The 26,885-nt window shown below is 49.2% G+C and overlaps 1 protein-coding gene across 4 annotated transcripts; it reads left to right on the top strand.

The window, feature by feature from the left end:
• Window positions 1-26,412, top strand: LOC120660205 (vacuolar protein-sorting-associated protein 33 homolog). Of its 4 annotated transcripts, none has more exons than XM_039938618.1 (22): window positions 1-164; window positions 238-277; window positions 380-460; window positions 617-811; window positions 1,253-1,363; window positions 1,436-1,501; window positions 1,700-1,807; window positions 1,900-1,944; window positions 2,147-2,203; window positions 4,492-4,586; window positions 5,227-5,278; window positions 5,485-5,544; window positions 13,008-13,070; window positions 13,161-13,246; window positions 13,712-13,834; window positions 18,324-18,405; window positions 18,519-18,589; window positions 19,090-19,170; window positions 19,876-19,933; window positions 20,012-20,076; window positions 20,790-20,877; window positions 26,084-26,412. In XM_039938618.1, exons 1-22 carry the CDS (start codon window positions 112-114, stop codon window positions 26,183-26,185), a joined length of 1,782 nt encoding a protein of 593 aa, XP_039794552.1. In that variant the 5' UTR covers window positions 1-111; the 3' UTR covers window positions 26,186-26,412. The 4 variants fall into 4 exon arrangements, with proteins under 4 accessions (XP_039794552.1, XP_039794553.1, XP_039794551.1 ...); XM_039938619.1 differs by having other exon boundaries at window positions 13,140-13,246; window positions 20,045-20,076; XM_039938617.1 differs by having other exon boundaries at window positions 13,140-13,246.
• Window positions 26,413-26,885: the final 473 nt, after the last annotated feature.

Raw genomic sequence — 26,885 nt, 5'->3', positions numbered from 1 at the left:
AGATCTTGAGCCGCCGCCCTCCCTCCCTCCCTTCCCCCCTGCGCCGCGGCCCTCGCTCCCTCTCATTCTGCGCCTGCACCCTCCCCCCCTCGATCTCCCTGCTCTTGACAGATGGCGCAGATCCCCAACCTGGGCAATGCGCCGCTCAATCTTGCGGCCCTCAGGTGCCTCCTATCCTTTTCGCCTCCTATCTGTTACGCCTCTGGATTCTGACAGGCGTTTTCGCTCCGATTGCAGGGAGCAGTCGCAGAAGGACCTAATCGGCATCCTAAAAACCGTGGGTTTCTTGTCTCACACTGCTCGCTAGACCACGGCCTCCAGTGATCTTGTTGTTTGACGCTGAACTGAGGAAATTAATTTCCTTTGTGGTGTATATCAGATAAGGGGGAAGAAGTGTCTGGTCATTGACCCGAAGCTTGCTGGGACCCTGTCGCTGATCGTGCAGACATCCCTGCTAAAGGTTCAATGTTACCATGTTGTCTCAATAACTCTGAATTGCTGTAAAATTCGTTGCAATACCTTTTATGCATTATATCTAGGGCGAGGCTATTGCCACATTTCATTTGTGGAATTTCAGACTTGCTAATCTCACTATTTGGTTTGTTCTACTTATCAGGAGTATGGTGCAGAGTTGCGAATTCTCTCTTCCGATCCCTTGCAGACGGAATGCCCAAAAGTCGTATATCTTGTGCGCTCTCAGCTGAGCTTCATGAAATTCATCGCAAGTCAGATCAGGAATGATGAATCTAAAGGGCTCCAAAGGGAATACTTCCTTTACTTTGCACCACGGCGCACCGTTGCTTGTGAGAAGGTATCTCTTGTTCTTATTTATGTTTGGGCTAATCCATTTAGGTGTTCTTCATAGTTATTTTCCGCTGGAGGTCTAGGTTGTTGGACCTTAGAATAGTTTCCAATGCTTATAACTATTTAGTTATTATAAATTTGAATTTAGTAAGAGTGAAAGCTCAAAGTGATATCAATTGCCGGATATCATGGATATGTTTAGCATAAAAGTAGATATTGCTGAGTCTTGGAAATTGGTTTGAATATGTTCCAAAAATTGGCAAGCACCTTCTGTATTGTATTTGCCTATTTAGCATGTTAAGCTTTGGCAGTGTGTACTATGTATATATGATTCTTATGTTGCCCAGGATATGTATTTATGTTTTTATGAACAAGTGAGCTTCCATGAAGATGAATGGTGAAACTGTGATTGGAATATGGATTCTATTGTCTTACATGGTGCCTGCAGGTCCTGGAGGAAGAGAAAGTTCATCAGAAACTGACGCTCGGAGAATACCCCCTGTATCTTGTTCCATTGGATGATGATGTCCTTTCTTTTGAACTTGACCATGCTTTGCAGGTACTGATGCATATCATCTAGCATTTGTGTTTCAATATCCTGAGTCTCATTTGAGCCCCTATGATTCTTTAGGAATGTCTTATTGAGGGAGATACAAGTTCTATCTGGCATGTTGCAAAAGCAATTCATAAACTAGAGGTACTAATGTCCTCCCTTTTTGTATATTTGAAATTTATATATTAGTGCAAGATTTGTGTCTGAGGCACATAGGGACATGCTAACTTTTTATCTGCTACTGAACTGTAGAGTGCAGAGTATTTACCAATTTTAGAAATCTGCAAATCACAAGATTCTTGAAGTTATACACTCATGCTTGTTATTCCATCTTTTTGCCAGTTTGCCTTTGGAGTTATCCCAAATGTTAGGGCTAAGGGTGTGGCATCTACCAAAGCTGCAGAGTTGTTGAATAATATGCAACTAGATGATCCGGTCAACATGGATGATGTAACATCAACTAATGTTTTCCTTTTATGAGTCAGATTTCTGAAGTCATTTGAACCTGATTAGTTCCATTTTTATTGTTTGTTGATTCTTAGATGGGTATTCCGGAGATAAACACCGTTATCCTGTTAGATAGAGAGGTAAATTTTCTATTACATTCTATTTGATACTGTGATTTACATTTCATAAAACATTCATTTTGTGCTTCTTGATTTCTCCTATTTTTTTTTCATATTTTTCTATTTAAGTCATCAAGTGATACCTTTTGTATAGTGATTTCAGGTGTGATACTGGTTGAGGTATCATAGTTTTCTTATCTGTTCTAATTTTGTTTCCATTCAGGTGGACATGGTGACAGCAATGTGCTCTCAATTGACGTATGAAGGCTTGCTGGATGAGGTAGACAAAAGCTTTTCATCGTGGCATAGATCATCATTAGATAATGAGAACATGATCTGTTTGTGTTTTCTACTAAGGGTCTGTTTGGCATGGTTCCAACTCTGCTTGGAGTAGCTCCGCTCCAAAACTCCAGATGGAGCTAGCTCTGGGTGGAGTTGGAGCTGTCTCAATGTGGTTTTTGGCTACGAGGGTGATTTCAACACCAAAAACATGGTTTTTAGGGTGTATTGCCATCATTGCCCTGGTTTGTGGGACCCACATGTCATTCTTTTTTCCTTGTGCTAGAGTTGTTGGAGCACGCCTTGTCGGCCTTCTCGGAGAAGTTGCCGCCGTAGCAGTCCTCGGGCAGACGGGCACCCCACACGATGCAACGCTCTCCTTGCTGACCTCTCACTCGTTGGAGTCTGCTGCCGGGAGGAGTGTGGAGTGGCAGGCCCGATTGGCGTGTCCCCATGGTCCGCACAGGCGGGAGGCCCTTGGGGAAGAAGAAACCGTCGTGCCGGCACCGCACACCCTGTCATGCAACGCGGGGCTTCTTGTCACCACCGCCACCTGCCCCAGCGTGGAGCAGTGACCACGGTGGCGTGTGGGCGGGTGAGTCCGTCCTCCCACTTGTCGGTGTCCCGTGCGGCACCACGGTTGGTGGTGCTCACACCCCTCCCGGTACGCCCGTGTGCGTGGCGGCGGTGAGGAGAGAGGCGTGGTGGCAGAGGAAAGCTGCGGGCGGCGGCGAGGGAGGCGTGGCTAGGAGGGAGCGAAGCGGTGGAGGGAGCTGCGGCCGGCGATGGAGGGAGCTGCGGTCGGGAGGAGAGCCACGGGCATTGACAGCGGGAAGGGTGTACAACGGCGGCGGTGGGGCTGTGGAAAGAAAAAGAAACAAATTGCTTTTTGTGTAACGAGTGGCAATGGTGGGTAATTACCCCACAACTCCACGTCTAGGTCTATATTCGAGCTTCTTGTAGTTGCAAAAGAGGTGCTCCAAAACTCAAGCCTATTTGCACTACGGCTCCAGAGTTGGGGGCGCTCCATGAAGTTTTGGAGCTGGGGTGTTTGGCTAGAAAATTGGTTGGAGTTGGTGGAGTTCAGCTCTAGAGCCATGCCAAATAGGCACTAACTGCAGGAAAATCAACATAGGGCAATGAACTTGTATTGGTACGTAGGCCTGATAAAGGGCTTAAAAAATTTACCTACATATTCTATGGATCGGGCTCCAAAGGGCCCAGCTAAATTTTTACATATTTGTGATCTAAAAATAATTAATAGCTGATTTGGATACTGAAAGGGTGTTAGGGCCTTCATCATCCACCCCTATCTGTACGACACTAACATTGATTTATCCAAAAATGTATCCAACAAGAAACATTCTATAATTCCCTTTCTCTTAGCAGTTACATGCTCAAAGCAAGAAATTTTTTTTGATTGCTGCATCTATCTTTCTAAATTCACCCTGTTAAGTTTTCCGTGTGTCTGATAAGATTGAACAATAATGATTTTGCAGAGTACAGTTAAAGTGACCAAAGGTCATCTAAAATTCTTAGCCGTTAAATTAATTGTTTTGTCTCCGGCAGACATCATCTGACTATTAAGTTGAACACTGATATTCAAAAAAGTACTTGGAATGGTCCTACAATTGTAATATCAGCATATTTATCAATTATCAATACAACATCTTCCAGAATCTCTTTCAATATTTTCTATTCACCTAATTAATAATAATACAAACTAGCGATAAAGAGTGTTAGATGTGTAATGAATTCTGTGAAATGCCTGAAATGTCCTTTGTTTGAGTGGTTGCAGGCTGCAGCACACAATTGTATGTCTTAGTCAGATGAATGCTTTCATGGTTGACTATTGGTGCGCTCCGGTGCATACTGGAGGTGACCTAGTTGGTATTTCTGAACTATCTATGAAAATCATTTAGCCAACCTGAGTGTGGAGAGTGGATGTAATATTTCCCATTCTTCTATTGAACTATCATTAGGTTCCATTCGTTACTATGATGCTCTTTTAGCAAATGCCTGCTGGTAGCACATGATGATCTAGGAATCTTAGTTTATATATAAATGCATGTGCAGCTGCGTGTTTACCTGTTTTCTATGCTGCAGCCAGCAGTCTGTTTTGTTCTGTATGGCTCTGAAAGCAACAATAGCCAATCATCAATGTATACAGATGATCTATCATCCATTTTGTAAGAAAATATTATCTACCATCCCAATGCTGTGTAGCTAGTGTGATCTTGAATCTCGAGTTATTTGAAATGAATTCTATGATCATGTAATATTCTACAGATGCTACAAATTAATAATGGTTCAGTAGAAGTTGATGCGAGCATAATGGGAACTCAACAAGATGGGAAAAAGGTTAAGGTTCCACTGAATTCGAGGTAAATATCACTCTCTATCAGCGATGATTAGTTTGCTCTTTGTATTTTCAAATACCCCTTTATCACAAATGTTAGTCGTTTATATTTGTCCCAAGTCAAACCTTTTTATATGTCACAAATGACTTATATTTGTGATCGGAGAGTGCACATATTACTAAATTGTAAATTTGCTGTGTGCTGATTACTTTGTATGTAACGAAGCATTGTTGTATTTTTTAAATTATTTTTGGATACCCTATTGACTTCATTGTCCTAATCAAGATACTTACGATTCTTTTTTCACATTTCAAAACCTTGGATGTCGAAATTCAGATATTTGTTACTAATGGATTTTTTTAGTTTTCATATGATTGAAGTTACCTTTTTGTTATTCCTTCCAATAGTGATGGTGCAAGATGTTTGATGACTTTATGGTCATGGGTATCTAGAGTGGCTGCGGAATTATACTGGTTACCTTTTCTCAAAACATATTTTCCTAACATTACCACTTAATAATTTACAAAAATATTGGATATAGGCTGGTACTTATTTGTGACTGTAGATAGTGCAAATATATGTGTATAATTGCCTTATTGTACATAGGCTTACAGGATATTTTTGTGGACATCTGAATTTATATTGTCATTCTTTTCATTTTCAGTGATAAGTTGTACAAGGAGATTCGAGACCTGAATTTTGAAGTTGTAGTTCAGGTTCACTCAATTGACTTCAATTCTTGTTTATTTCATATGAACGAGCTTTGTGGTAATTCTTCTGTGGTTTTGGTTATACCTGCTGTTGTCATAGCTTATAAATGTGTCTAAATCCAGTTTGTTTTTTATAAGATAATTCCAGTTTGTTATTATAGCTACCATCAATTCTACCAACTTCAAATTATCATAAATTGTACTGTCTGCAGGTTTTACGTCAAAAAGCAACATCTATTCAGCAAGATTATGCGGAAGTGAAATCGACCAATGTAAGAATTAAATTGTCCTAATTCTTTTATCTGATGATTTGCTTATACAAGTTTATTTTTGAGACCATTTACTGTTAGAATCAGAAGTCCTTTGTTATATAAACGTTGAAATGTTGTTCGCCTATGTAGCACGGATACGGATACGCGTATCGGTATCGGAAGGATACGGATACGCGGATACGGCAATTTTCTAAAAAACCCGATACGCGGATACGTTTTATAATTTTTTTAAATAAATAAATAATGGCACATATTAAATTTATGAAAGTAGTAAATTACCTTACAATAGCAATTACCAGCCAAAACAAAGACCGGAAGCATCTCCATTCTCCAATTGTAATGTCCAATTGTCCATTCTCGAGTTCTCCTTCTCCAAGTCCAGAATTTGCACACAAACACCAACTATGAATCAATTTATTACTAAAACTTGAGTATTCAGTAATCACTAATCAGTAGTTCAGTACAAGTAGCAGTTCAGTACATCACCTTGAACTCCGAAGTAGAAAGGAGCGGGAGAGGACAAAGGAGCACAGGTACAGCCACAGCCCACAGGAACAGCCGAACAAGACATATAATATAGACTTAGCTTTCATTTCTTATCCAATCTCTCTCTCAGCTCCTTTCCACAGCAGCCTCTCCCCCCGTCCCTCTCTTCCTCGCCTCTCCATCGCCCCCACAGCCGGCGCTGCTCTCCCCCGTCCCTCTCTTCCTCACTCGCCTCTCCATCGCCCCCACAGCCGGCGGCAGGGCGGCTCCTCCCCCTCCTCTCTCTCTACCTCAAGCTCGGCAGGTGCAGGGGAGGGCTGGATTCCGGCGGCAGGGCGGCTCCTCTCCCTCTACCTCGAGCTCGGCCGGTGCAGGGGAGGGCCGGATCCGGCCCCAGCGCGGGCAGACCCGGCAACTGCGGCGTCGCTGCGGCATGGAGGGGCGGGGCCCGTGGCGGGGCGGCACGGCGGCCGGTGGACACGGGCGCTGCGGGGAAGTCGCCCAGTCGGGAGGAGGCGGCGGCTGCGTCTGTGTGAGGCGGACTGCGCGTGGGAGGGAGGGGACGGGTGTAGGGCTGCGCGTGGGAGGCGGACGCGCGTTGGAGGCGGAAGTTTGGGCCGGGCTATATCGATGGTGTTGGAGTATATTGAGCCCATGTATAGAGGCCCATCTAGAGGCCCATGTATAGGATCCATATATACCCACCATTCTAGGGTTTGGAGGAATACAAGCCATTATTCTCCTATATTCTCTCTCTTGCATGGTATCAGCCTAGCTCATGGCCGGCGCCGCCGCCTCCATGGCCGGCCGGCCGCCGGCGCCGCCCCTCCCTTCCCTCTCCTCTGCTCTGGGAGCCGCCCCTGCTGGCCCCGAGCGCCCCTACGCCGGCGCACGCTGCGCCTGGCCGGCTGCTGCTTCCTCTGCTGGCGCCGCCGCCGCCCTGGTTGCGCAGCCCGCCCTGCAGCAGGCCGCTGCCGCCGATCCAGCCGCGCCCACCACCCTGCAGCAGGCCGCCGCTACGGATCCGGCCGCAGCCGCTGCCCTGCAGCAGGCCGCCGCCACGGATCCGGTCGCAGCCGCAGCCCTGCCTGGCCCTGGCGCGGCCGCTGGATCCAGCCCCTGCTTGGGCGCCGCCGCCGCCCCGCCCCTACATGGCCCAGGCACCGCCGGCGCGGCCCCAGGTGCGTGCGCGGCTCCTTGTGGGCGTGCCTGCGCCTTGCGCGGCAGGCGCGTGGCCTCCTCCTGGCCTTGCCCTGGCCCAGCCGCCGCCGGTGCCGGCCCTGCCATACCCTGCCGCCTCCGCTGCCGTTGTGGGCGCGAGGGGCGCGGGGGCCGCGGGCGCGGCTGCGCCCCTGTTCGCGGGTGCTGGTGCGGGCGTGCCCAGCACCGCCACTGCCGCCCTCTGCGCCGCTCTCGCCGTAGCCCAGGGCGCGCGGGCCGCTCCCGCGGGCATGCCTGGCGCCGCCGCCACGGCCCCCGTCGGGGCTCCTCCTCCCCTGCAGCCGCCCGCTGGGGCGGCCCCTTCCCTGTAGCCGCCCGTCGGGGCGCCCCCCTCTCCTCCGCTGCGGGGCGGCCTACTCCCCTCCTACGGGCTGGGCATGCCCCCCGCGGACGCTGCCGCGACATGGGCCACTGTCGTCGCCGCCCGCGACGCGCCCTGGGACCCCGCGCGGGTCATTGCCTCCCTCGCCGCCGCGCCCATGATGCCCATGGTGCCCGCAGCCGCGCCCGCGGTGCCTCTGCCCGCGCTCGTGCCTGCGTTCGGTATGCCCCCCATGGACATGCCGTTCGCCGCCGCCGCCTTCTGCGGGCAGCAGATCGCCGCCGGAGCTGCTCCGGCCGACGCCGCTCTCGCCACGACCCTCCTCGCTGCCAAGACCTACCAGGCTCCGCCCTCTGGATCTGGATCCTGGACCGACCCCCTCCTTGGTGCTCCTCTCACCGGCCCGACCGGGAGTGGGGCAGGCCGCGGGTGTCGTCGTCGGGACGGACGTGGTGGTGGTGCTGGCGGCGCTACCTCTGGTGGTACTAGTGGAGGCCGTCGGGGCACTCCGACCCCGACTCCGGCTCCCACAACTGCTCCTGGCCCTGGAGGTACGCCTTGGCCATCCTTCAGCGCCCCATGGCCTGGGCGCATCCCGATGTGGCTGCCCTAGGGCGCCGCTGCCGCCCCGACCGCCGGATCCACCTTTCTCGGGGCCCCTGGCGCCGCCCCTGCTGCCCGACTTCCCGTGCCTGCGCTCGCGCACGCGTGGCCTGCGTTCGGTATACCGCTCGCGGTCGCGCCGTTCTGGACTCCGCCCGCTCAGCCCAGCCAGCAGCCGACCTGGCCTGGGGGGTGGGACCAGGCCGCACTGGCGCAGTCCTTCAGCGCCATGGGGCGGACGCCGCCGGTCCGCACCGAGTGGATCGCCGACTCGGGTGCCTCTTTCCACACCACCCCTGATGCCGGTATCCTCTTTTCTGTCCGACCCTTACACCCCTCTTGTCCTTCCATCATGGTTGGTGACGGGTCTTGCCTTCCTGTCACCGCCGTGGTTTCTGCTCCTGGCTCCTTTCGTCTTCCCAATGTCCTTGTTGCTCCGCAGATGGTTCATAACCTTCTTTCCATTCGTCAGTTCACAGCTGACAATTCTTGTTCTATCGAGTTTGATTCTTCCGGCCTCACTGTAAAGGATTCGGCCTCCCGGCGTCCGCTACTCCGGTGTGACAGCACGGGGCCCCTTTACACCCTTCGCCTTCCTTCTTCCGCTGCACCACTCTCCCCATCTTCTTCGCCCTGGCCGTCTTAGTCTGCCGCTTTTGCCGCGACACCGTCTTCCACCACCTGGCACCGCCGTCTTGGTCACCCTGGCCGCGACATTTTGGCTCAGCTCAGTCGTAGTGCCGATGTTCCTGGTACTAGGGCTCCTGCTGAGCCCCTCTGCCATGCGTGCCAACTCGGTCGTCATGTTCGGCTCTCTTTTTCTTCTTCTTCTTCGCATACGACGCAAGCATTTGACCTTGTTCACTGTGACCTGTGGACCTCTCCTGTACTTAGTCTTTCTGGTTATAAGTATTATCTGGTGGTGGTTGATGACTTCTCACACTACTCTTTGACGTTTCCTTTGCGCGCCAAGTCTGAGACCTTCCCCACACTCCTCCACTACTTTGCCTGGGTGTCCACTCAGTTCGGCCACACCGTTAAGGCCGTCCAGTGTGACAATGGGCGGGAGTTCGACAACTCCACCTCCCGTTCTTTCTTCCTCTCTCGGGGTGTTCAGCTGCGCATGTCTTGTCCGTATACCTCTCCTCAAAACGGCAAGGCTGAGCAGTTTTCGCACGACGAACGACGTCGTGCGCACCCTTCTGATCCAGGCTTCTCTGCCCCCGCGCTTCTGGGCTGAGAGCCTCCACACCGCCACCTACTTGCTCAACCGTCTTCCGTCCACTGCTTCTCCTGCTCCAACTCCACACCACGCTCTTTTCGGTACCCCTCCTCGCTACGACCACCTTCGGGTCTTCGGGCGTGCGTGTTATCCTAACACCACCGCCACTGCTCCTCACAAGCTGGCGCCCCGCTCGACTCGTTGTGTGTTCCTTGGTTACTCCCCTGACCACAAGGGGTACCGATGCTTTGACCTCACCTCTCGCCGCGTCCTGATCTCCCGACACGTCGTCTTTGACGAGTCGGATTTCCCCTACTCCACCTCCTCCACACTTTCTCCTGACCCCGAGCTGGAGTCCTTGTTTCCGACTGCCTCGGTGGTTCAGCCACCTTTACCTGTCTTTCCTTTCCCTGTAGGTTTTCCCGGCACACCGGCACCGCTGCCGGTGATCCCTGCTGCGCCACGCGCGGCCCCGGTGCCCGCAGACGCGCCACGTGTGGCCCCCGGACCTCCGGTCGTGCCACGCGCCGACCCGGTGTCTCCCGCTGCGCCACGCGCGGCCTCGGTGCCTTCCCCTGCACCTGCGCGATACACTCAGCTGGTGCAGGTGTACCGGCGTCGGTCGGCGCCGACCCCGACGCCGCAGCGGTACGCTGAGCCGGTGCAGGTGTACCGGCGTCGTTCAGCGTCGACACCGGCGCCGCCTCTTGCTCCGGAGGCTCCTGCGACGCCGACACCGGAGCCGTCGCCGCCTCCGCCTCGTCCGGCTCCCTCTCGAGCCGAGCCGGAGGTGTACCACCCGCCAGTCATCCATCGGGATCCTCGGCATATCCATCCCATGGTGACCCAGCAGATGGCCTCCCAGGCCGCGACTCTCTCCGCCACCGAGGGAGAGCCGCGGGTCTCTCCGGTACCCTCCTCTGTCCGCGACGCCTTGGCGGATCCTCACTGGCGTCGCGCGTTGGAAGGGGAGTACGCGGCTCTTTTTGCCAACCAGACGTGGGACTTCGTGCCGCGTCCGTCTGGTTGCAATGTGGTGACTGGCAAGTGGATCTGGACGCATAAGTGTCGGGCTGATGGCACACTGGAGCGTTACAAGGCTCGCTGGGTTCTCCGGGGGTTCACTTAGCGGCCTGATGTGGACTATGATGAGACCTTCAGCCCGGTTGTGAAGCCCGCTACGGTGCGCACGGTCCTCTCGCTTGCGCTATCGCGCTCCTGGCCTTTGCACCAGCTGGACGTGAAGAATGCGTTTCTTCACGACACTCTCTCAGAGACTGTCTACTGCTCTCAGCCAGCGGGATTTGTGGACTCGAGTCGTCCGAATATGGTCTGCCGGCTCAACAAGTCTCTCTATGGACTGAAGCAGGCTCCTCGGGCTTGGTACTCTCGGTTCGCCACGTTCTTACTGACATTGGGGTTCACCGAGTCCAAGTCCGACACGTCTCTCTTCGTCTACCGCCGTGGGGATGAGACTGCCTATCTGCTGCTATATGTCGATGACATTGTACTCACAGCCTCCAGTCAGCAGTTGCTTCAGAGTGTCATCTCCTCTCTGCAGCAGGAGTTTGCTATGAAGGATCTTGGTCAGCTCCACCACTTTTTGAGCGTCACTGTTGAGCCTCGCCCGTCTGGTCTTCTCCTTCACCAGCGGCAGTACGCACTCGATATTCTGGAGCGGGCTGGGATGACTGATTGCAAGCCCTGCTCCACTCCTGTCGACACTCAGGCGAAGCTGTCTGCTGATCTGGGTGATCCGGTGGCTGATCCTACTGCCTACCGGAGTCTGGCCGGCGCTTTGCAGTACCTCACCTTCACCAGGCCGGACCTCACCTACGCTGTTCAGCAGGTCTGTCTCCATATGCATGATCCCCGGGAGTCACACCTTGCTGCGCTGAAGCGTCTCCTCCGGTACGTCCGTGGCACTGTGGACCTCGGCCTGGTGCTTCACCGCTCGTCCTCTGCTGAGCTGGTGGTCTACACCGATGCTGACTGGGCTGGCTGCCCGGACACTCGTCGATCCACTTCCGGCTACGCCGTCTTCCTGGGTGGCAACCTGGTCTCCTGGTCGTCCAAGCGGCAGCCGGTTGTCTCCCGCTCCAGTGCCGAGGTGGAGTACCGGGCTGTCGCTAACGGTGTGGCGGAGGCCTCCTGGCTATGACAGCTATTGACGGAGCTCCACAGCCCGCTCGCCAAGAGCACGCTCGTCTACTGCGATAACGTCAGCGCCGTGTATCTCTCCACCAACCCCGTCCAGCATCAGCAGACGAAGCACGTGGAGATCGACCTACACTTCGTGCGCGACAGAGTCGCAATCGGCGATGTTCGGGTACTCCATGTCCCGACCACCTCCCAGTTTGCTGACATCTTCACCAAGGGGCTGCCCTCCTCGACCTTCTCGGAGTTTCGATATAGCCTCAATGTAGCCGGTGGCTAGTTGTGGCTGCGGGGGGGGGGGGGGGGGGGTATTTGCCCTTTGTACTCTATTTGTACTCTCATCTTGTCCAGTCTTCAACACCGCTGCGTTGGTAGTTCAGACTGCGGGGGGGTGTTGGAGTATATTGAGCCCATGTATAGAGGCCCATCTAGAGGCCCATGTATAGGATCCATATATACCCACCCTTCTAGAGTTTGGAGGAATACAAGCCATTATTCTCTCTTTTGCAGATGACAAATTGGAAAGGATACGTATCCATTTCTCAGTTTCCGGCCCATTTAATCTGGGATGCGCGGACACGCCATGGATACGTATCCGTGCCGTATCCGTGCCGTATCCGTATCGGATACGTATCCGACACGGGATACACGTGTACCCTGGCGTATCCGTGTTTCTGAGTTGTTCGCCTATATATGGATTGAGTATTTTGCTTGTTTGTCAAGTTTTACTTTCCTTTATAGATAAGATTGAGTTCTTCATAGAAAGCCTCTATAATGGACCATAGTATATTTCTATCAGGACACAATGAGCAATAGAAGTGTATAATCAGCCTCTGTTCACTCCAGACTTGAATCAAGGAGGATGAACCTCACAAACTGCCTGTCAAGTATGAATGCCCTGCCATTTGCCTCTGTGCCTGTATTTAGATCCAGCACGATAATAGTGGATAAAATCCTGTTCCTAAAACAAATATTAGACACAGTCACTTTTCAGTATGTTTGATTTCTTATTGTTATTATGATAATGTGGACATATAGCATTTACCTGCTGTTGAGGAATGACATGAATTGAACTGATTTGATATTCAGAAGATCATAAAAAATGTTAAAAATGTCATTCAAATTTTATAATCACCAGCTTATCTTGAATTAGATAAAATTATCTTATTCGAAGTTTTTTTCTTGGGGGGAGGGGAGACATCTCAGGTAGCTCCATCGTTGGTAATCTAGGTATGACTGCTTGGATAAATAGTACCAAATGTTTTAGTCTTAAGTGTGGACATGTTTTGGTTGAACTCTTAGCATGAGTAGCCTACTACTTTCTAGTGTATTTCTTGCTTTCAGTAATAAGTATGTCTGTCTACTTGTCTGTTTATTTCTAAAATAAATTACCTTTTTTGCTAGTACAATGTGGAAAAGGAAATTAATTTATTAATATTTTCGTTTTCATAGACCCAGTCTGTTTCTGAGCTCAAGGATTTTGTGAGGAGGTTGCACTTGCTACCGGAGATAGCTGTGAGTTGATTGAATGGCTGCATTCTATCTTTGTGTTGTTTACTAACTTATTTGCATGTAATGGTTCAGAGGCATGTTCATTTGGCACAGCACTTGCAATCCTTCACAGGAAAACCCTCATTCCATGCCCGACTAGACATAGAACAAACAATATTGGAAGTTCAGAACTTTGAAATGTGAGTTTATCTTTGCACTGCTCGCTCTTTTGTTCTTTGAATGCACAGCTGAGCTTTGTGTCATTTCATTTCCACTGCTCTTTAATTTTTTTTGTTTCTTTTTTCTTGCAGCTCATTCATTATTCCTATTTAACTTATTGTTAGGTTTACTCATTTTCGTAAAGTATCACTTTTGGTATGCTGTTTCTATTGACGTGAAGGGAACTTAATGAATGAGTAAAAATTAGTTCTCTTGAGCATTGACAAAGTTAAATTGTGTTTTGAATTGCATTTATATTGATATTCTTTTACTTCCATACTGGTACAAAATCCGCCCAAAATGTTATGTGAAGTTTGACTGCATGTTTTGTATCATGATTAACCACTCTATGTCTTTTTTTTTTTTGGGGGGGGGGGGGGCACTCTATGCCTTTTTGCTTCCTCCCAAATTATGTTAGTATACTGCTAAGTTAACTTCATCCCCAGATGCTTTGAGTACATTGAGGAGATGATACATAAGCAGGAACCTATTGAAAATGTGCTTCGCCTTCTAGTGTTACTCTCTCTTACAAATGCTGGGTTGCCAAAGAAGAATTTTGATTACTTGAGGTATGCTTATGTTGGAACTTTCTTCTTTCCTTTATTGCTTCTGTGCAAAGTTTTATGTTCATTGATTCAATGCTTTTCAACTTCTGATATGTACAGTGTACCACAACATTATATGTAAAACGGGCTAATAGTGTATCTTGTCTTGGCGTACATTTTTCTTTCCAGGTTCCGCATGAGATGTCCATTTTCTCCCAACTTTTTATGAAATAATAGAATATTGGCTTGTCTTGGTACCCAGACATAATAAATATGAAGCATCCATGTATTTTGCACCAGTCCCGCATCAAGCTAATGCATAAATTTACAAATTTGATGTGTCACCTTCCATACATGATAAATGAAATATTGAAAAGTATTAGAAATTCATAAATAGGCTTGATGGCCAAGTTTTATACAACAGGATGACCAAGACAATGGTCTTATAACCCTACACCTTTATCAATTGAAGGTGGCCACATGTCTTGTCAGAGACATCTAGGCGTTGACTGGGCCTCTGATCATGGACTAGACATCGTCTTGATTCCAATATCCTGATATGCAGTGACTAGTGGATGTGCTAGCTGTTAGATGTATATGTACACTTTGTAGTTCCCCCTTGTATAAGGGGTTTTGTGCATATTTTCTAATACCTGTACATGTATATATTCGGACCTAGAGCCCTCATATTGAATACAAGTGCTATTCATAACATGGTATCACAGGCAAAATTAGGGTTTCTTTTTCTTTGGCATTACACTTGCGCCTGCTCATCGTCCCCCCCCCCCCTTCTTTTTCTTCTGATCCTCTCACGTCTACCGATTGCTCTTCATCCTGAGCAAATGGGTTTTCTCATCGTGATTCGGATCGGCTGGAGGGGGCGTTGGCTCCTTTCCGCTGCCTCGTCTTGCCGCCGTTCGTCGCTGCGCAGCCGCCTCGGCCCGCGTCGCCTCATTTGGCCGCTGCCACGCCCCTGCCTTGGGTCGGGTCACGAGGTCGCCTTCGGCCGCTGCCTCACCTCGGGCCGCCACCACTGGTTGCGCCGTCGCCCCGCCTCGGGCGCCCTCCAGGCCTCCTGGTCGGGCCGTGCCGTCGCCCCAGCCTCCGGCCGCGGCTCACCTCGGGCCGCCACCACCGGTGGTGCAGCCGCCTCGCCTCAGGCCGCGCCCCCAGGCCTCCTGGTCGGGCCCCTGCTCCTTGATCCGTGCCATCGTCTGCGCGTGAGTCGGGGTGCTCTGTTTTGCTCGGTTCTCATCCGAGTCCTCAACAGAGCAACTTCTCTCGTGTAAAAAAAGAAAAAGAAAAAAAAGAGGACTGCTGTTTTGATCTGGTGGCTTCTTGCGACTCGGTCTGTCGTTTCATTTTGCCCCGGACTTATTAGTAAAGTACTAAAAAAAAATCGCTGCCGCTACCGCCGCTTTTCTTTTGTGTTCTCGTCGTCGACCGCCGCTTTTCCTTTGCGCTCTTGTCGACGACTGCTGCTGTTTGGGATGGCGTCTCATTCCGTTCTGTCATCCGGTGGTGTGCAGATTACACGATGTCCGGTGCTTTTCAATAGCACCAACTATCGTGATTGGGTTCCTCGTCTCCGATGGCACATGCGTGGTCTTCGTCTTTGGGAGTTCATTACTGGTGATATACCCTGCCCACCTCCTCCTGTTGCTCCTGTTAGGCCTACTATTCCTGATAAGGCTACTGATGATGTGAAGATGAAGATGCTTGATGATTATGATGCTAGTATGGAGTCCTATGTCTCAGATGAGGATGCTCGTGCTGGTGCTGTTCTTGGTGCTAGTATGGAGGAGCATCTTTCTGCGGATATTGTTGGTTTGAGCATGCACATCAGATGTGGGCTTTTCTTCGTGAGCGTTATGAGCCCACTGGTCATTCTACCTATATTGCTGCTCTACGTTAGGAACAACTATTGCGCCAAGATGATTCTACTGTTGATTTCTATGCTCAGATGTTTGCAGTGTGGCGTCAACTTATTCTATTGGTCCTCCACTATCACCCGGCACTCGTGACTCGTGTAAGGTTCAGAAGGTTGCTCTAGAGGCTAAGTGCATTTATGACTTTTTGAGTCGTCTTCGTGATGAGTTTGAGCAGCTTCGGGCTCAGTTGGTTTCTCGTGTGCCCTGTGTTTCTCTGATGGAGGCTCTTGCTGCTGTTCGTAATGAGGAGCCGTGTCTTCAGAATGCGGGTCTATTGCAGTCTTCGTCTTCTTCAGTATTGGCTGCTCGGTCTTCTTCGTCTCCGGCTGTCGCCACTCCATCTAAGGTGCCTCTTCCAGCAGCACCTTCTTCTGAGGGAGGAGGGGGTGATCGTCTTCATTGTGACTATTGTGGTAAGAAGACTCACGTGGAGGCAAATTGTTTCAAGAAGAAGAAGAAAGCTGAGTCTTGCTGAGGTGGTAATGGTCGTGCTTCACAGGGTGCAGGTAGTGCTGTTGGTTCTGATACAGCTTCGGGAGCTGTTGGTTCTGTTACTCAGTCTCGCCGAGGTGGTTCTGATACGTCGCCTTGCTGCCTCTACAGCTCCGGGAGCTGTTGGTTCTGTTACTCAGTTCTCTGCACAGTCAGATGCTGATGCTGCTTCTCAGTCTTCTTCTTTAGGTACTTTTCCATGGATTCTAGATTCTGGTGCTTCTTTTCATATGACTCCTGATCACACTAGTCTTTCTTCCATTAGTACACCATCTATTCCTATCACTGCTCAAACTGCGGATGGATCGTCTCTCTGTTGCAAGACAGGGAACTCTTTCATCTCCCTCTTTTCATGCACCTGCTGTTTCTTATGTTCCCAAATTAACCATGCAGCTTATCTCTGCTGGCTAGCTCACTAATCATGGTTGTCGTGTGATTCTTGATTTTGACTCTTGTTGTATTCAGGACCGCATCATGGGGCTCATGGTTGGTAATGGCCCTTGTCGACGTGATTATCAACGTCTTTGGGAGCTTGACTGGCATCGTCTTCCTTTCGCTGCTTCTGCCAGTCTTGTTGGTTCTGCTGCATCTACGTCATCCACATCATCTTTTGCTCAGTGGCATCATCGTTTGGGACATCTCTGTGGCTCGCATCTGTCTACGCTCGTTCGTCGTGGTCTTTTAGGGTCAATCTCTGGTGATGTATCCCTAGAATAGTGTTTGGGTTGTCATTTAGGAAAACAACTCCAGGTTTCTTACTATTGTAGTGAGTTGGTGTCGAAACATCCTTTTGATCTTGTTCATTCTAATGTATGGGGTCTGGCTCCCTTCGTTTCGAAAGGAGGCCATCAATATTGTATTATTTTTATAGATGATTTTTCTCGCCACACATGGGTTTATTTTTTCAAAATCGTAGTGAGATTTTGTCTATCTATAAAAAATTTGCCACCATGATTCATACTCAGTTTGATACTTCTATTAGGGTCTTTCATGCTGATTCTGCTGGGGAGTATTTATCTGGAGCTCTTCGTCAGTTTCTTTCTGAGCAAGACACTCTTGCTCAATTCTCTTGTCCTGGTGCTCATGCTCAGAATGGTGTTGCTGAGCGTAAGCATCGTCATTTGCTTGAGACTGGTCGTGCTCTTATGATCGCTTCTTCTATTCCACCACATTTTTGGGTTGAAGCTATTTCTAGTGCCAATTATCTTATTAATATTCAGCCCTCATCCTCTCTTCGTGGTGGGATCCCGTATATGCGTCTTTGTGGCAAGCTGCCTGACTATTCTTGCCTTTGCCTTTTTGGGTGTGTCTGCTATGTGCTTCCTGCACCTCTTGAGAGCACTAAGCTGACCGCTCAATCTATTGAGTGTGTTTTCCTAGGATATAGTGCTGAGTATAAGGGGTATCGTTGTTGGGATACTATTGGCCGTCGGATGAGGATTTCACGGGATGACACTTTTGATGAGTCTTGTCCTTTCTATCCTCGTCCTTCTCCTGATGCTTCTCATGCATCTGTCATTGAGCCACTCTCTTTTCTACTTTTTCCTGATACTCCTATTGCCCCTATGTTTCCTCCACACCTAGTGCCTTCCTCTGAGGTTTCCGTTGAGTCTCCCGTAGTCTCTTCACCTGTGGAGCCTTCTTCTATGGCCCATTCACCCATAGTCCCTTCTTTCTCGAAGGATATTCCACAGGTTCCTATGGGCACTGCTTATGACAGTAAACTGTCTGTCACACGTGTTTATACATGTACTCGGCGGGTAGCGAAACCATCTTCTGATGCACCTTCTCCTCTTGATGAGCCATCTTCCTCTGTATTAACAAATGTATGGCATGTTTCATACGAAATGTAAAACAAGTCCCTGTACACCCTTATGAAACTTCCACCTTTTATTGTGTATTGTTTTCATGCATGAAATGAATAGACTTTGAGACAAGAATTAGGGATCAAGCAGTCATTTTGTCTTACTTGGTCTGCAAGTGCAATTGTTATACGCTGTGCATATGTTATAATTTATTTGATAGATTCCAGCATACTGTTCAGTGTACACTTCATCCTTGTTTACTCTGCTTTTTATTCTACTGTCTAGGCGAGAGATACTTCATAGTTATGGCTTTGAGCACATGCACTTATTGTACAATCTGGAGAAGGCTGGCCTTTTTAAGAGACAGGTTAGTCAGATTTGGTCCTCACTGAACTTTTTCATCAGAGTCACCCATGGCTCCTTCGATGTTATTTTCCTTTTCCTTTCTAATCTTCTATAGCATATTATTGTGCTTCCCAGGAATCAAGAAGCAATTGGGTTGGTATTACAAGAGCTCTGCAGCTTATAGTTGATGTACATGATACAGCAAAGTATTAACACTTGAGGCTATATGTTTACTTTGCATGTTATCTTCCATTCGCTCATGCTGCAAACATATGATTTCATACATGCATGGTCATATAAGCACTTGTAATCTGTGCTTTAATATTGCCGCATGTAAATCTGCTTGTCACTTGCACTGTTTCTTACATACAGTTAAGTAATATAGATTGTTGGAGCCTTCAGTTGTACTAGAGATGAATTAAAATGCCTTTAGTTGCTTCCACTAATAATTTGGAAGGAACGGAATTGGTTATTGGTTTTGATGCATCTGACTAAATTTTATGCTAAAATTTTACCAAAATGTTGAGTCATTTTGTTTACTTTCTATCTTGCTTTAAAAGTTATTTGTTTTCATGGAAGCACTGCTTCATTGTTATGATTATGAAGCACATAACTATGGCCATCCTTCTGCTTGTTGTAACTAACTTGGCATTCAATATCTTTGGCCATGCTATCTACCACTAATCTATTCTTATGTCAATCTCAGCCCTAGTGATGTATCGTACATTTTTTCTGGATATGCGCCTCTTAGTATTCGCCTTGTTCAGCATGCAGTGAGATCTGGATGGTATGATTGTCATCCTAGTTTCTTTCTCTCTGTACTTATGGATAATAATATTCTTTTTGTCTTTCTATGAACGTACATATTGTTTAATTTTGTATGGAAGAAATGTTTCTATGATTGTTCTTTTTCTTTCGATGGGATCTCTATGATCTTTTGGTAGACATAAAAGATGCGAAAAGAATCAGAGAATAAAAGGAAACATCTAGCTTTTTCGGAGTGATGGAAAGTTCTAGCATGGTTTTGTTCATTTATCTTTTTTCTTTGTTCTGGCGAAGAACATAATAAATACATAATTCTTACATGTTCTCCTCCCCTCTCATATACTTGATTCAAAATTGTGACCTTCCAATTCCTTTTTTCTTAAGAAATTGTGCTGTTTAATTCTGTGGAAAATTATGAGTCATATTGTTGATAATAAATTACAGCTAAAATCTGTTCTACTAGAATAAATATCCAATATAATAGGAGCGTCACCCAAGTTTCTTTTATTTACAGTTTTGCTTTCTCGTGCCAGACAGACTATAGTTTGTATCAATATATCAGATGAAATAAGTGCTATTTATGCAGCAATAAATGCTTCATTATTTTCTTTGTGAGAAAGCATCAGCTGTTATGTTGTGCAAGTGATTTGCATGAATGACCTTAATTAAAGGATGAAAGATTTTACACATATACTCTTTCACATTATAGTTATTTCTTATTTTACAGGCGTTCTGTTGAAGAATTGTTGAAACTATTGCCAGGTCCACATTTGGATTTGAAAAGGGTCAGTGGACTCCATAGAATGACTTCGCATTTTAGGGAAGCAATTTTTTTTTCGCGAATATTCATCTAACTCATGTAGGGTGGTTCGTTTGATTCGTCACTGGAAGTACAGCCAGGTTCAGGGGCTCAACAGAGTATTGACAGGTAATTCACCCCTATAGTACAATTCAAAAATTTATTGATTAATGGTGAGAGGAGGGAGGAGGATATGGACACCATGTTGGCTCTGTATACAAACTAAAGGAAAATGGGGTCTGAAAATGTCCTGTGCAACCCATTAGGATCCTAGGGCCTTGGGATTGGGTTATTATTTGGGGATAAAATTACATGTAATTTTACAGATTAGTTTTAAGAATCAAGTCATTGCATATGTATCGAATATTTTTTATGAGTATGGCTTGTAACTCTGGGGAAAGCTAGAAATATATTAGAATTCCTAGCACCTCATCTATCCTTGCTTAGGGGTGCAAATGAGTGACCTTTAGGTGCACTTCCAACCCTCCTTAGTTCAAATATTTGTACTACTTTTCCAAAATCGGATCCTATTTTGGAGAAATAATACAAATGTTTGAACTAAGGAGGGTTGGAGATGCACCTAAGCGTCACCCATTTGCACCTCTAATGGAATGAGTATTCAATATATTTGATAAGGAAGACATTCGGTCAAAAAAGAAAGACAAGGAAAACATGGAATATGTGAGCAATATTAGTGTTTATTTTACTGAATTTGCTGGTGTCTGTTTTTTTTCTTTTACTTATATTTACAAGGAAAGATTTGTCATTTGCTGCAGTTCTAATCGTTCCCATCATATTCTCATGATTTTAAGTCTGCTTTCGAAAATTTCTGTCTATTCTAGGGTTGGTCGTCGCTCTCTGGTTTTGGTTGTGTTTATCGGTGGAGTCACATTTGCTGAGATTGCTGCCCTCCGATTCCTTAGTGCACAGGTATGTGTTGTCCCATTTGTTTCTCAATTTCCAGATGTTTATAGCAAATTGATTCTAAGGTGTTTTCATAGACACCAAAATTCACTTCAGTATCTATGGCATGTATTTTCCTGATTTCGTTTTTCATGGCGGGTCATTACAAAATTGATAAGAATAATATGGTGCGACCATTTATAGGGATTATTACAGAGTCGGTTCCTTTCATGGTTTTTGCTTTGTCCCTTATTATGAAGAGTGTATGGGTCATTCTTTTCTTAATAGTCGACAAATCCACTACTAAGCTGAACGGCCCCTGCATAGCTCCCTGCTCGGGCGACTCGGATGGCGACCCAATCCCCAGTTGCCGCCACCAATTACCCCTCCTCTCCTCGCCGTCGACGGAGGGAGCTGCCGGAAGTCCGCGCGTGTAGAATAGAATTCTGTAGCCGTCAACGGAGGGAGCTGTCGGAAGTCCGCGCGTGTAGGAGGATAGAATTCTGTATAATGCGTGGATTGATTGTATTGCATTGAGGTCTAGGTTGGTATATATTGGGGTATATGACTTGGAGGACAAGCCTCTCCTACGGTATGGTAAGAGTCCGGATACAATCCTAACCTACTTGTTATAGTCCTAACCTACTTGTTATAGAGATATCCTAAATATACTCTAATATTCCCCTACAGCCACAACAGAAGCACTATATAGACGGTGAGACTAGGAAAGAAGCCGAAGATAGGAACCAACGGACTGATATTCCTCTACAGACATAACGTCGGTGCAGTAAGAATGCTGTGACTGGAGAAAAACTAGCGAAGCCTCATGTGGATGATAGCCCTTTGTGCCGATGTTGAGGTAACCGTGACGAGGGTGAATAGCTATGGACGACGATGCCGTGCGTAGGGTAGCCATGGTCGACGTAGCTGTCGAGGTAGCCGATGCAGAGGTAGCCGCACATGAAGCCGCTGGTGCGCAAGGGGGTGCCAAGTAGTGGTGATGCAGAGGCACCGTAGGGGAAGACGGTGATGCGTCGAGGACGAAGCGAGGAAGATGTCAAATCTTTTAAGGCCGAGGCGAGTACCGGGTTTGCCAGACCCAGTAGGGTGTCGGGGGCGAAGGCACACGCCAGTGTTGCCAATACCGGATGTACGAGGGAGAGCGCACAACCCAAGTCGCAGAATGTAGGGGACCAGAAGATGTCTCAATGACAGTTGCGGTGTAGAACGATGAGGGAGAAGAAGCCGAAGCAACTCGGGTTGACGAAGTAGGTGAAGTAGAGACGATGGTGGTGGCGACAAGGTTGTGCTAGACGAAATGTAGTGATAGAGCAGCCAAGTACTTGCATAAAGGCCAGCTAACTTGGTGTAGTGGTCGCGGCGGCGACGGGCATAGAAGTTGGCAAAGAACTTGAACAGCTTGACGGAGACCATGTGCGCAAGGCGCAGCGATGCGAAGTCGGCTACGAGGTTGTAGATGTGTTTGGCGGTGGCGAGGATGCAACAACGAAAAAGACCACGGGATGATGGCACTACTGCCCGAAGAGGCGACGCAGCGGCAGCCCTCTGTGCTTGGTTAAGGGGCACGCTCGATGAGGACGTACGTCACGGGAGCTGGGTGGATCACACAGGTTGGCTGATCAGACCGAGTAGCATGAGGCGAGATGACGGTGGGTGAGCTTGGTGAAGGCGTCCCGATCGGTGAAGACGAAGACGAGCCGGAGAGGTTCGACATGCGGACAAAACGACGAGGAGGGTGTTGCAAACGGGCGTCCCCTAGGGCGTTGCATGCCTCGCCATACCGCATAGTCGAAGATGAGGAAGGGTGCTGGTGAAGTCAACTCCATTGTCGAAGTATAGGCGTGAGGTCGATGGGCGGTGTGCGACACAATCCCGATCTCTGATCAGGGAAAATAGAAAAAGATACAGCAACATCTTGTGTAGTACCTCTGGGTGCGTGTAGCGAAGCCCCTCATCCTCCTCTTATCTCTATCCTTCTCACACGGAACAGTATTTGAGAAAGGTGGAAACAGATGATTTTAGACAGGCCCGGCTGACCACAATGGGGATGGACGGGGCGGATCCGCACTGGGGAGCCAGCCAGTCAGCACGGGTACCGAACGACGGCGGCGGGAGCCCTTGAGGCACGACAGAGGAGGCGGGGCCGTACCGCCAGGTGTGGAGGAGCCCAACGCGAATCTGCCAGGGGAGGAGGCGCGAGCTGCGTGGCTGGATCGCTTCCGGCCTATCCCGCCAGGGAGGAGTCACGTGGAGGGTGGTGCCACCTGCTGGGGCACACAGGGTGGACCCAAGCCGGGCGACGCATCTTACCATGGCGATGGAGAGGGCGGTGTGGGCGCGCCGCCACGCAAACCATCGACGACGAGGTGGATTCTCCGCGCAGAGATCTTGCCGCCACCACGACAACACTGGTAGGGCATGTGCGCTCTAGGGAGACCGCGACTGCCACCACAGTAGCGTGGGTCGAGGTCGTCGTCGACGGCTGCTTGCATGGCGGATGACGAGGTACTTCCTGATTTGCTGCTGTTAGATGCTGTGGGGGCAGCGAACTAACGGGATCAGCCGCGGAGGTGGGCGCGCTAGGAGGCCGTCGAGGAAGCGCGCTGGAGGAGCACCATGGAGGACGGCCAACGACGTGAGGAAGGCAGGGACCTGGGTGGCGGCGGCAGAAGGTTTAGCCTAGGCTTCCAAATCTTAATCTCGTGATACCATGTACGAGAATAAAATTCTGTATAATGCGTGGATTGATTGTATTGCGTTGAGGCCTAGATCGGTATGTATTGGGGCACATGACTTGGATGGCAAACCTCTCCTGCGTTATGGTGGAGTCTGGATACAATCATAACCAACCTATTATAGAGATATCCCAAATATACTCTAATAGCGCGGCTCCTTAGGTGGGCGGTGGCGGGGTCTCTTTGAGCCGGCGCACGAGATTTGGCAAAGGACTGTGTCCGGTAGTGGAGGTACCCAGGAGGTTGCCGGCTTTGGTGGCCACACCTGGCACACGGAGAAGGCGGTGACGGTGTGCATGGCGTGCTGGGGACTTGCGCGGCAAGGGCGCTTGCCGACGCAGGTGGCGGCTGGTAGATTGGATGGGGCCACTAGAGTCCTCCACGCTGGGGGGAGGAGGGGTGCTGATTTGCGGTGACGACACCTCTCTCCATTGGCCAAGCCTTGCAGGAGCGCCACCCGCAATAGGGACTAGCTTTGTTGCGGGCGTCCGTGGGGAGCCGGCGCCGTAGCGATCGCAGAGAAAGAGCGGGCTGTGGGCGAGTCCCTCATGGCGCAGCTCCGCGTAGCGCAACGTCACACGACACCGGTGGATGGGGCGGTTTAAGGCGAACCTCTTGGCCGCCGGGTGGTGGCCATGGCGCTAGATCCGGCCCATCTCCTGCCGGATCCTGTGGCCAAGCGGTTAGGGCGCACGAGGCGAACGGCGATGCCGCGGGAGGCCCCGCGTAGGTGTCTCCTGCCGGATCAGGCGGCCAAGCGGTTAGGCTCGTGAGGCGATTGGCGATGCCGCGGAAGGCCACACGCAGGTGTCCAGGAAGTGGCGTGGGGTCGCGCATGGGAGGAGGAAGTGGTGTGGGGTCGCGCATGGGAGGATGAGTGGGTCAGCGGCCTCCTGCGGCCGAATTCGAGTGACGATGGTGCGGCTGTGAGGCTGAGGAGCAACGGCGTGTCAGCAGCCTTGGCGGTGTGGTTGCACGTGTTGGAGGTGCGGCTGATTGAAGGCTGCGTGAAGGTTTGAACTGGCCGCGGCTCGAGGAGGCTCGGCGGCGGCGCTGCACTCGGGAGAGCTTCCGTGGTTGTGGTCCTGGAATGCTCGGCCGAATGCATGCTGCTAGGGATGGGATTCTCCGGCCGAAAGCCTTACCAGCATTCCTGTTGGTGGTGATGACGATGGCGGCCTAGAGCATCGTTCTCCTCGTTGGGGGCATTATCTTGGAGCCTCATCCCTGTTGTACGGTGTTCTCTAGCGCTGTCAACTCCTTGGAGGCGTCGTTGGTGGAGACTCGTCTCAGCATGTAGCATTGTAGTGTCGTCGTTGGTCATGGGTGGCTTTTGCCGGTGGCACGGCAATGGTGGCCGGTGCAGGTGGTAGGCTCGAAGGGGGTTGCTGAGCTCATGGTGGTGGCGACCAATGTTATGCAGGCAGCTAGGGGTTGTCGCTTTAGTGTCGGCCCTGGCTGCTTGCTGCTGGCGCTGCTTGGCAATTGCTAGTGCGGTGTGGGACCACGTCGGAAGACAGTGCCTGCAGCAAAGACATCATGGGACAACTTGATTTGTAGCGAACTGCGGCGGGTTGCTTAGCTTTGCTCGGCGACTTCGGTGCGGTACATCGTCGGAAGACGGCGCGGATGAAAACTTTGCTTGCTGGCATGATGACTGAGGTTATTGCACAATGGGGCAATGAGATGTCGTCTGGTGGGTGCGGCTCGGCTATTTTGATGGGTTTCTTGGAGACAAGGCAAGATTGTTCATCATTCTGATGGCAAATTAGTAAACGGATTTGCGATTGGGAGTACTAAGGCGGGCATGGCGAGGCCCCCGTGTGTGGTGTCTTTGGCGAGGTGACGATCGAGGTGGAGTCCAATGGCGGATTTGGCGAGGCCCCCGCGCGTTGTGTTATCGCGGTGGTGACTACGAGGCAGCCTGTGTGTGGTCCGGATCCGATGGCACCTTGTCGGATGGTGGATGGTGTTGCAGCGACACTATAGCGCGGGTCACACATGGTGGTGGACTTTTCGGTGAGATTGGTAGCCATGGCGGTTTGGCTTCGTTCGGTCTCCGTTGCCCATCGGAGTGGTCTTGTCTGTGGTGATGTCCCAATCTGATCTGAGTTTGTTTCGAAGAGACAAGTTGTGCGGCTTGTGTTGACGTTCTAATTCGACTAGCCTGAGTTGTTAGAGCTGTGTTGAGTTCGGCGCGTGTTGATACTCCAATCCAATCTGTCGGTGTGGTTCTTGTCCTTTTTTTTCTTTTTTCCCTAGTTATGGCCTCCTATGGACATAGTCCCTTGTATATTGTTCCCACTATATCAATAGAAACCCACTCGTCGAGCGTTGTTTGTTAAAAAAAATAATCAACTACTTTTTACCTGACCAAAGTCTTTCCTAGGAACTATATTCTTTTAACGCATAATACCTTAAATGTCACTAGGAAAGATTTGTTTTCTTCAAAAAATCTATTGGCTTGCGTATTGCAGGAAGGAATGGGCCACGACTTCCTTGTCGCAACAACAAAGGTCGTCAATGGCAATACGATACTCAGAGCAATAATAGCCAATAGCAAAGAGGGGATGATGTAACATTTTTCTTTTCTGTGCATGTGTTTTGTAATTGCAATCACAGACGAACCCAAACTTTTTTTTTTGGCTATGGGTCCTAATTGGGCAACTGTACGCTAGGCTCATACGCCTGTATTTATGATATGGGCCTTTTTTGGGGTGTACATAGCTGTACTATCATCTTGTGCTACAAAAGAAAGAGTTGTATTATCATCTCTGGTGCAAATAAAAATAGATTGATACTGATAGATGGAATTTCAGTGTTCTCATTTTTATTTTGTTCTATTGCTTGCAGTTAGTACATTCTACGCACTGTAAATCTGTGAAAATTTTTAACGAATAATGCTTTGGTAGTTTAGGACAACTTTCATCGAGTAAGAACAGAGCTGTAACCTGTAATCTCAATTTCTAGAAGTTGACATGAAAATTTTAATATTTATTGTAGTCTCGCTAAGTTTTATGAGTATCATGCAAATATTCTCAACCACTAGAAGATGGAAGGCCCTCGCCGAAATCCATAGAAACTACCTGCCAAGTATGATCTCCAAGGGTTGTAAAGAGTCTAAGATAAGCTACTTTCTCAGTTTTTGCTTGCTGACAGACAAAAAAACAAACAAACAAACAAACACTTGAATGAACTTCATGTGCGGCCAGTAAAATAGCGTTTTGGCCCTGGTACAAGTAACCAATGGCACTAGAACGAAGAGCCTGCATAACTTTT

The sequence above is a fragment of the Panicum virgatum genome, chromosome 2N (assembly GCF_016808335.1).
Source record: "Panicum virgatum strain AP13 chromosome 2N, P.virgatum_v5, whole genome shotgun sequence".
Taxonomy (NCBI): domain Eukaryota; kingdom Viridiplantae; phylum Streptophyta; class Magnoliopsida; order Poales; family Poaceae; genus Panicum; species Panicum virgatum.
The sequence above is the reverse complement of the archived record's forward strand: the minus strand, read 5'-3'. Positions and strand labels throughout refer to the sequence as shown.

Excerpts from the sequence above, each read along its gene's own strand:
- LOC120660205 (XM_039938617.1), top strand. The coding sequence starts at position 112 with ATGGCGCAGATCCCCAACCTGGGCAATGCGCCGCTCAATCTTGCGGCC. Across the intron at positions 13,071-13,139 it reads ACTTGCTACCGGAGATAGCT|AGGCATGTTCATTTGGCACA; the intron begins GTGAGTTGATTG and ends GTAATGGTTCAG. Across the intron at positions 19,934-20,011 it reads CACATTTGGATTTGAAAAGG|GGTGGTTCGTTTGATTCGTC; the intron begins GTCAGTGGACTC and ends TAACTCATGTAG.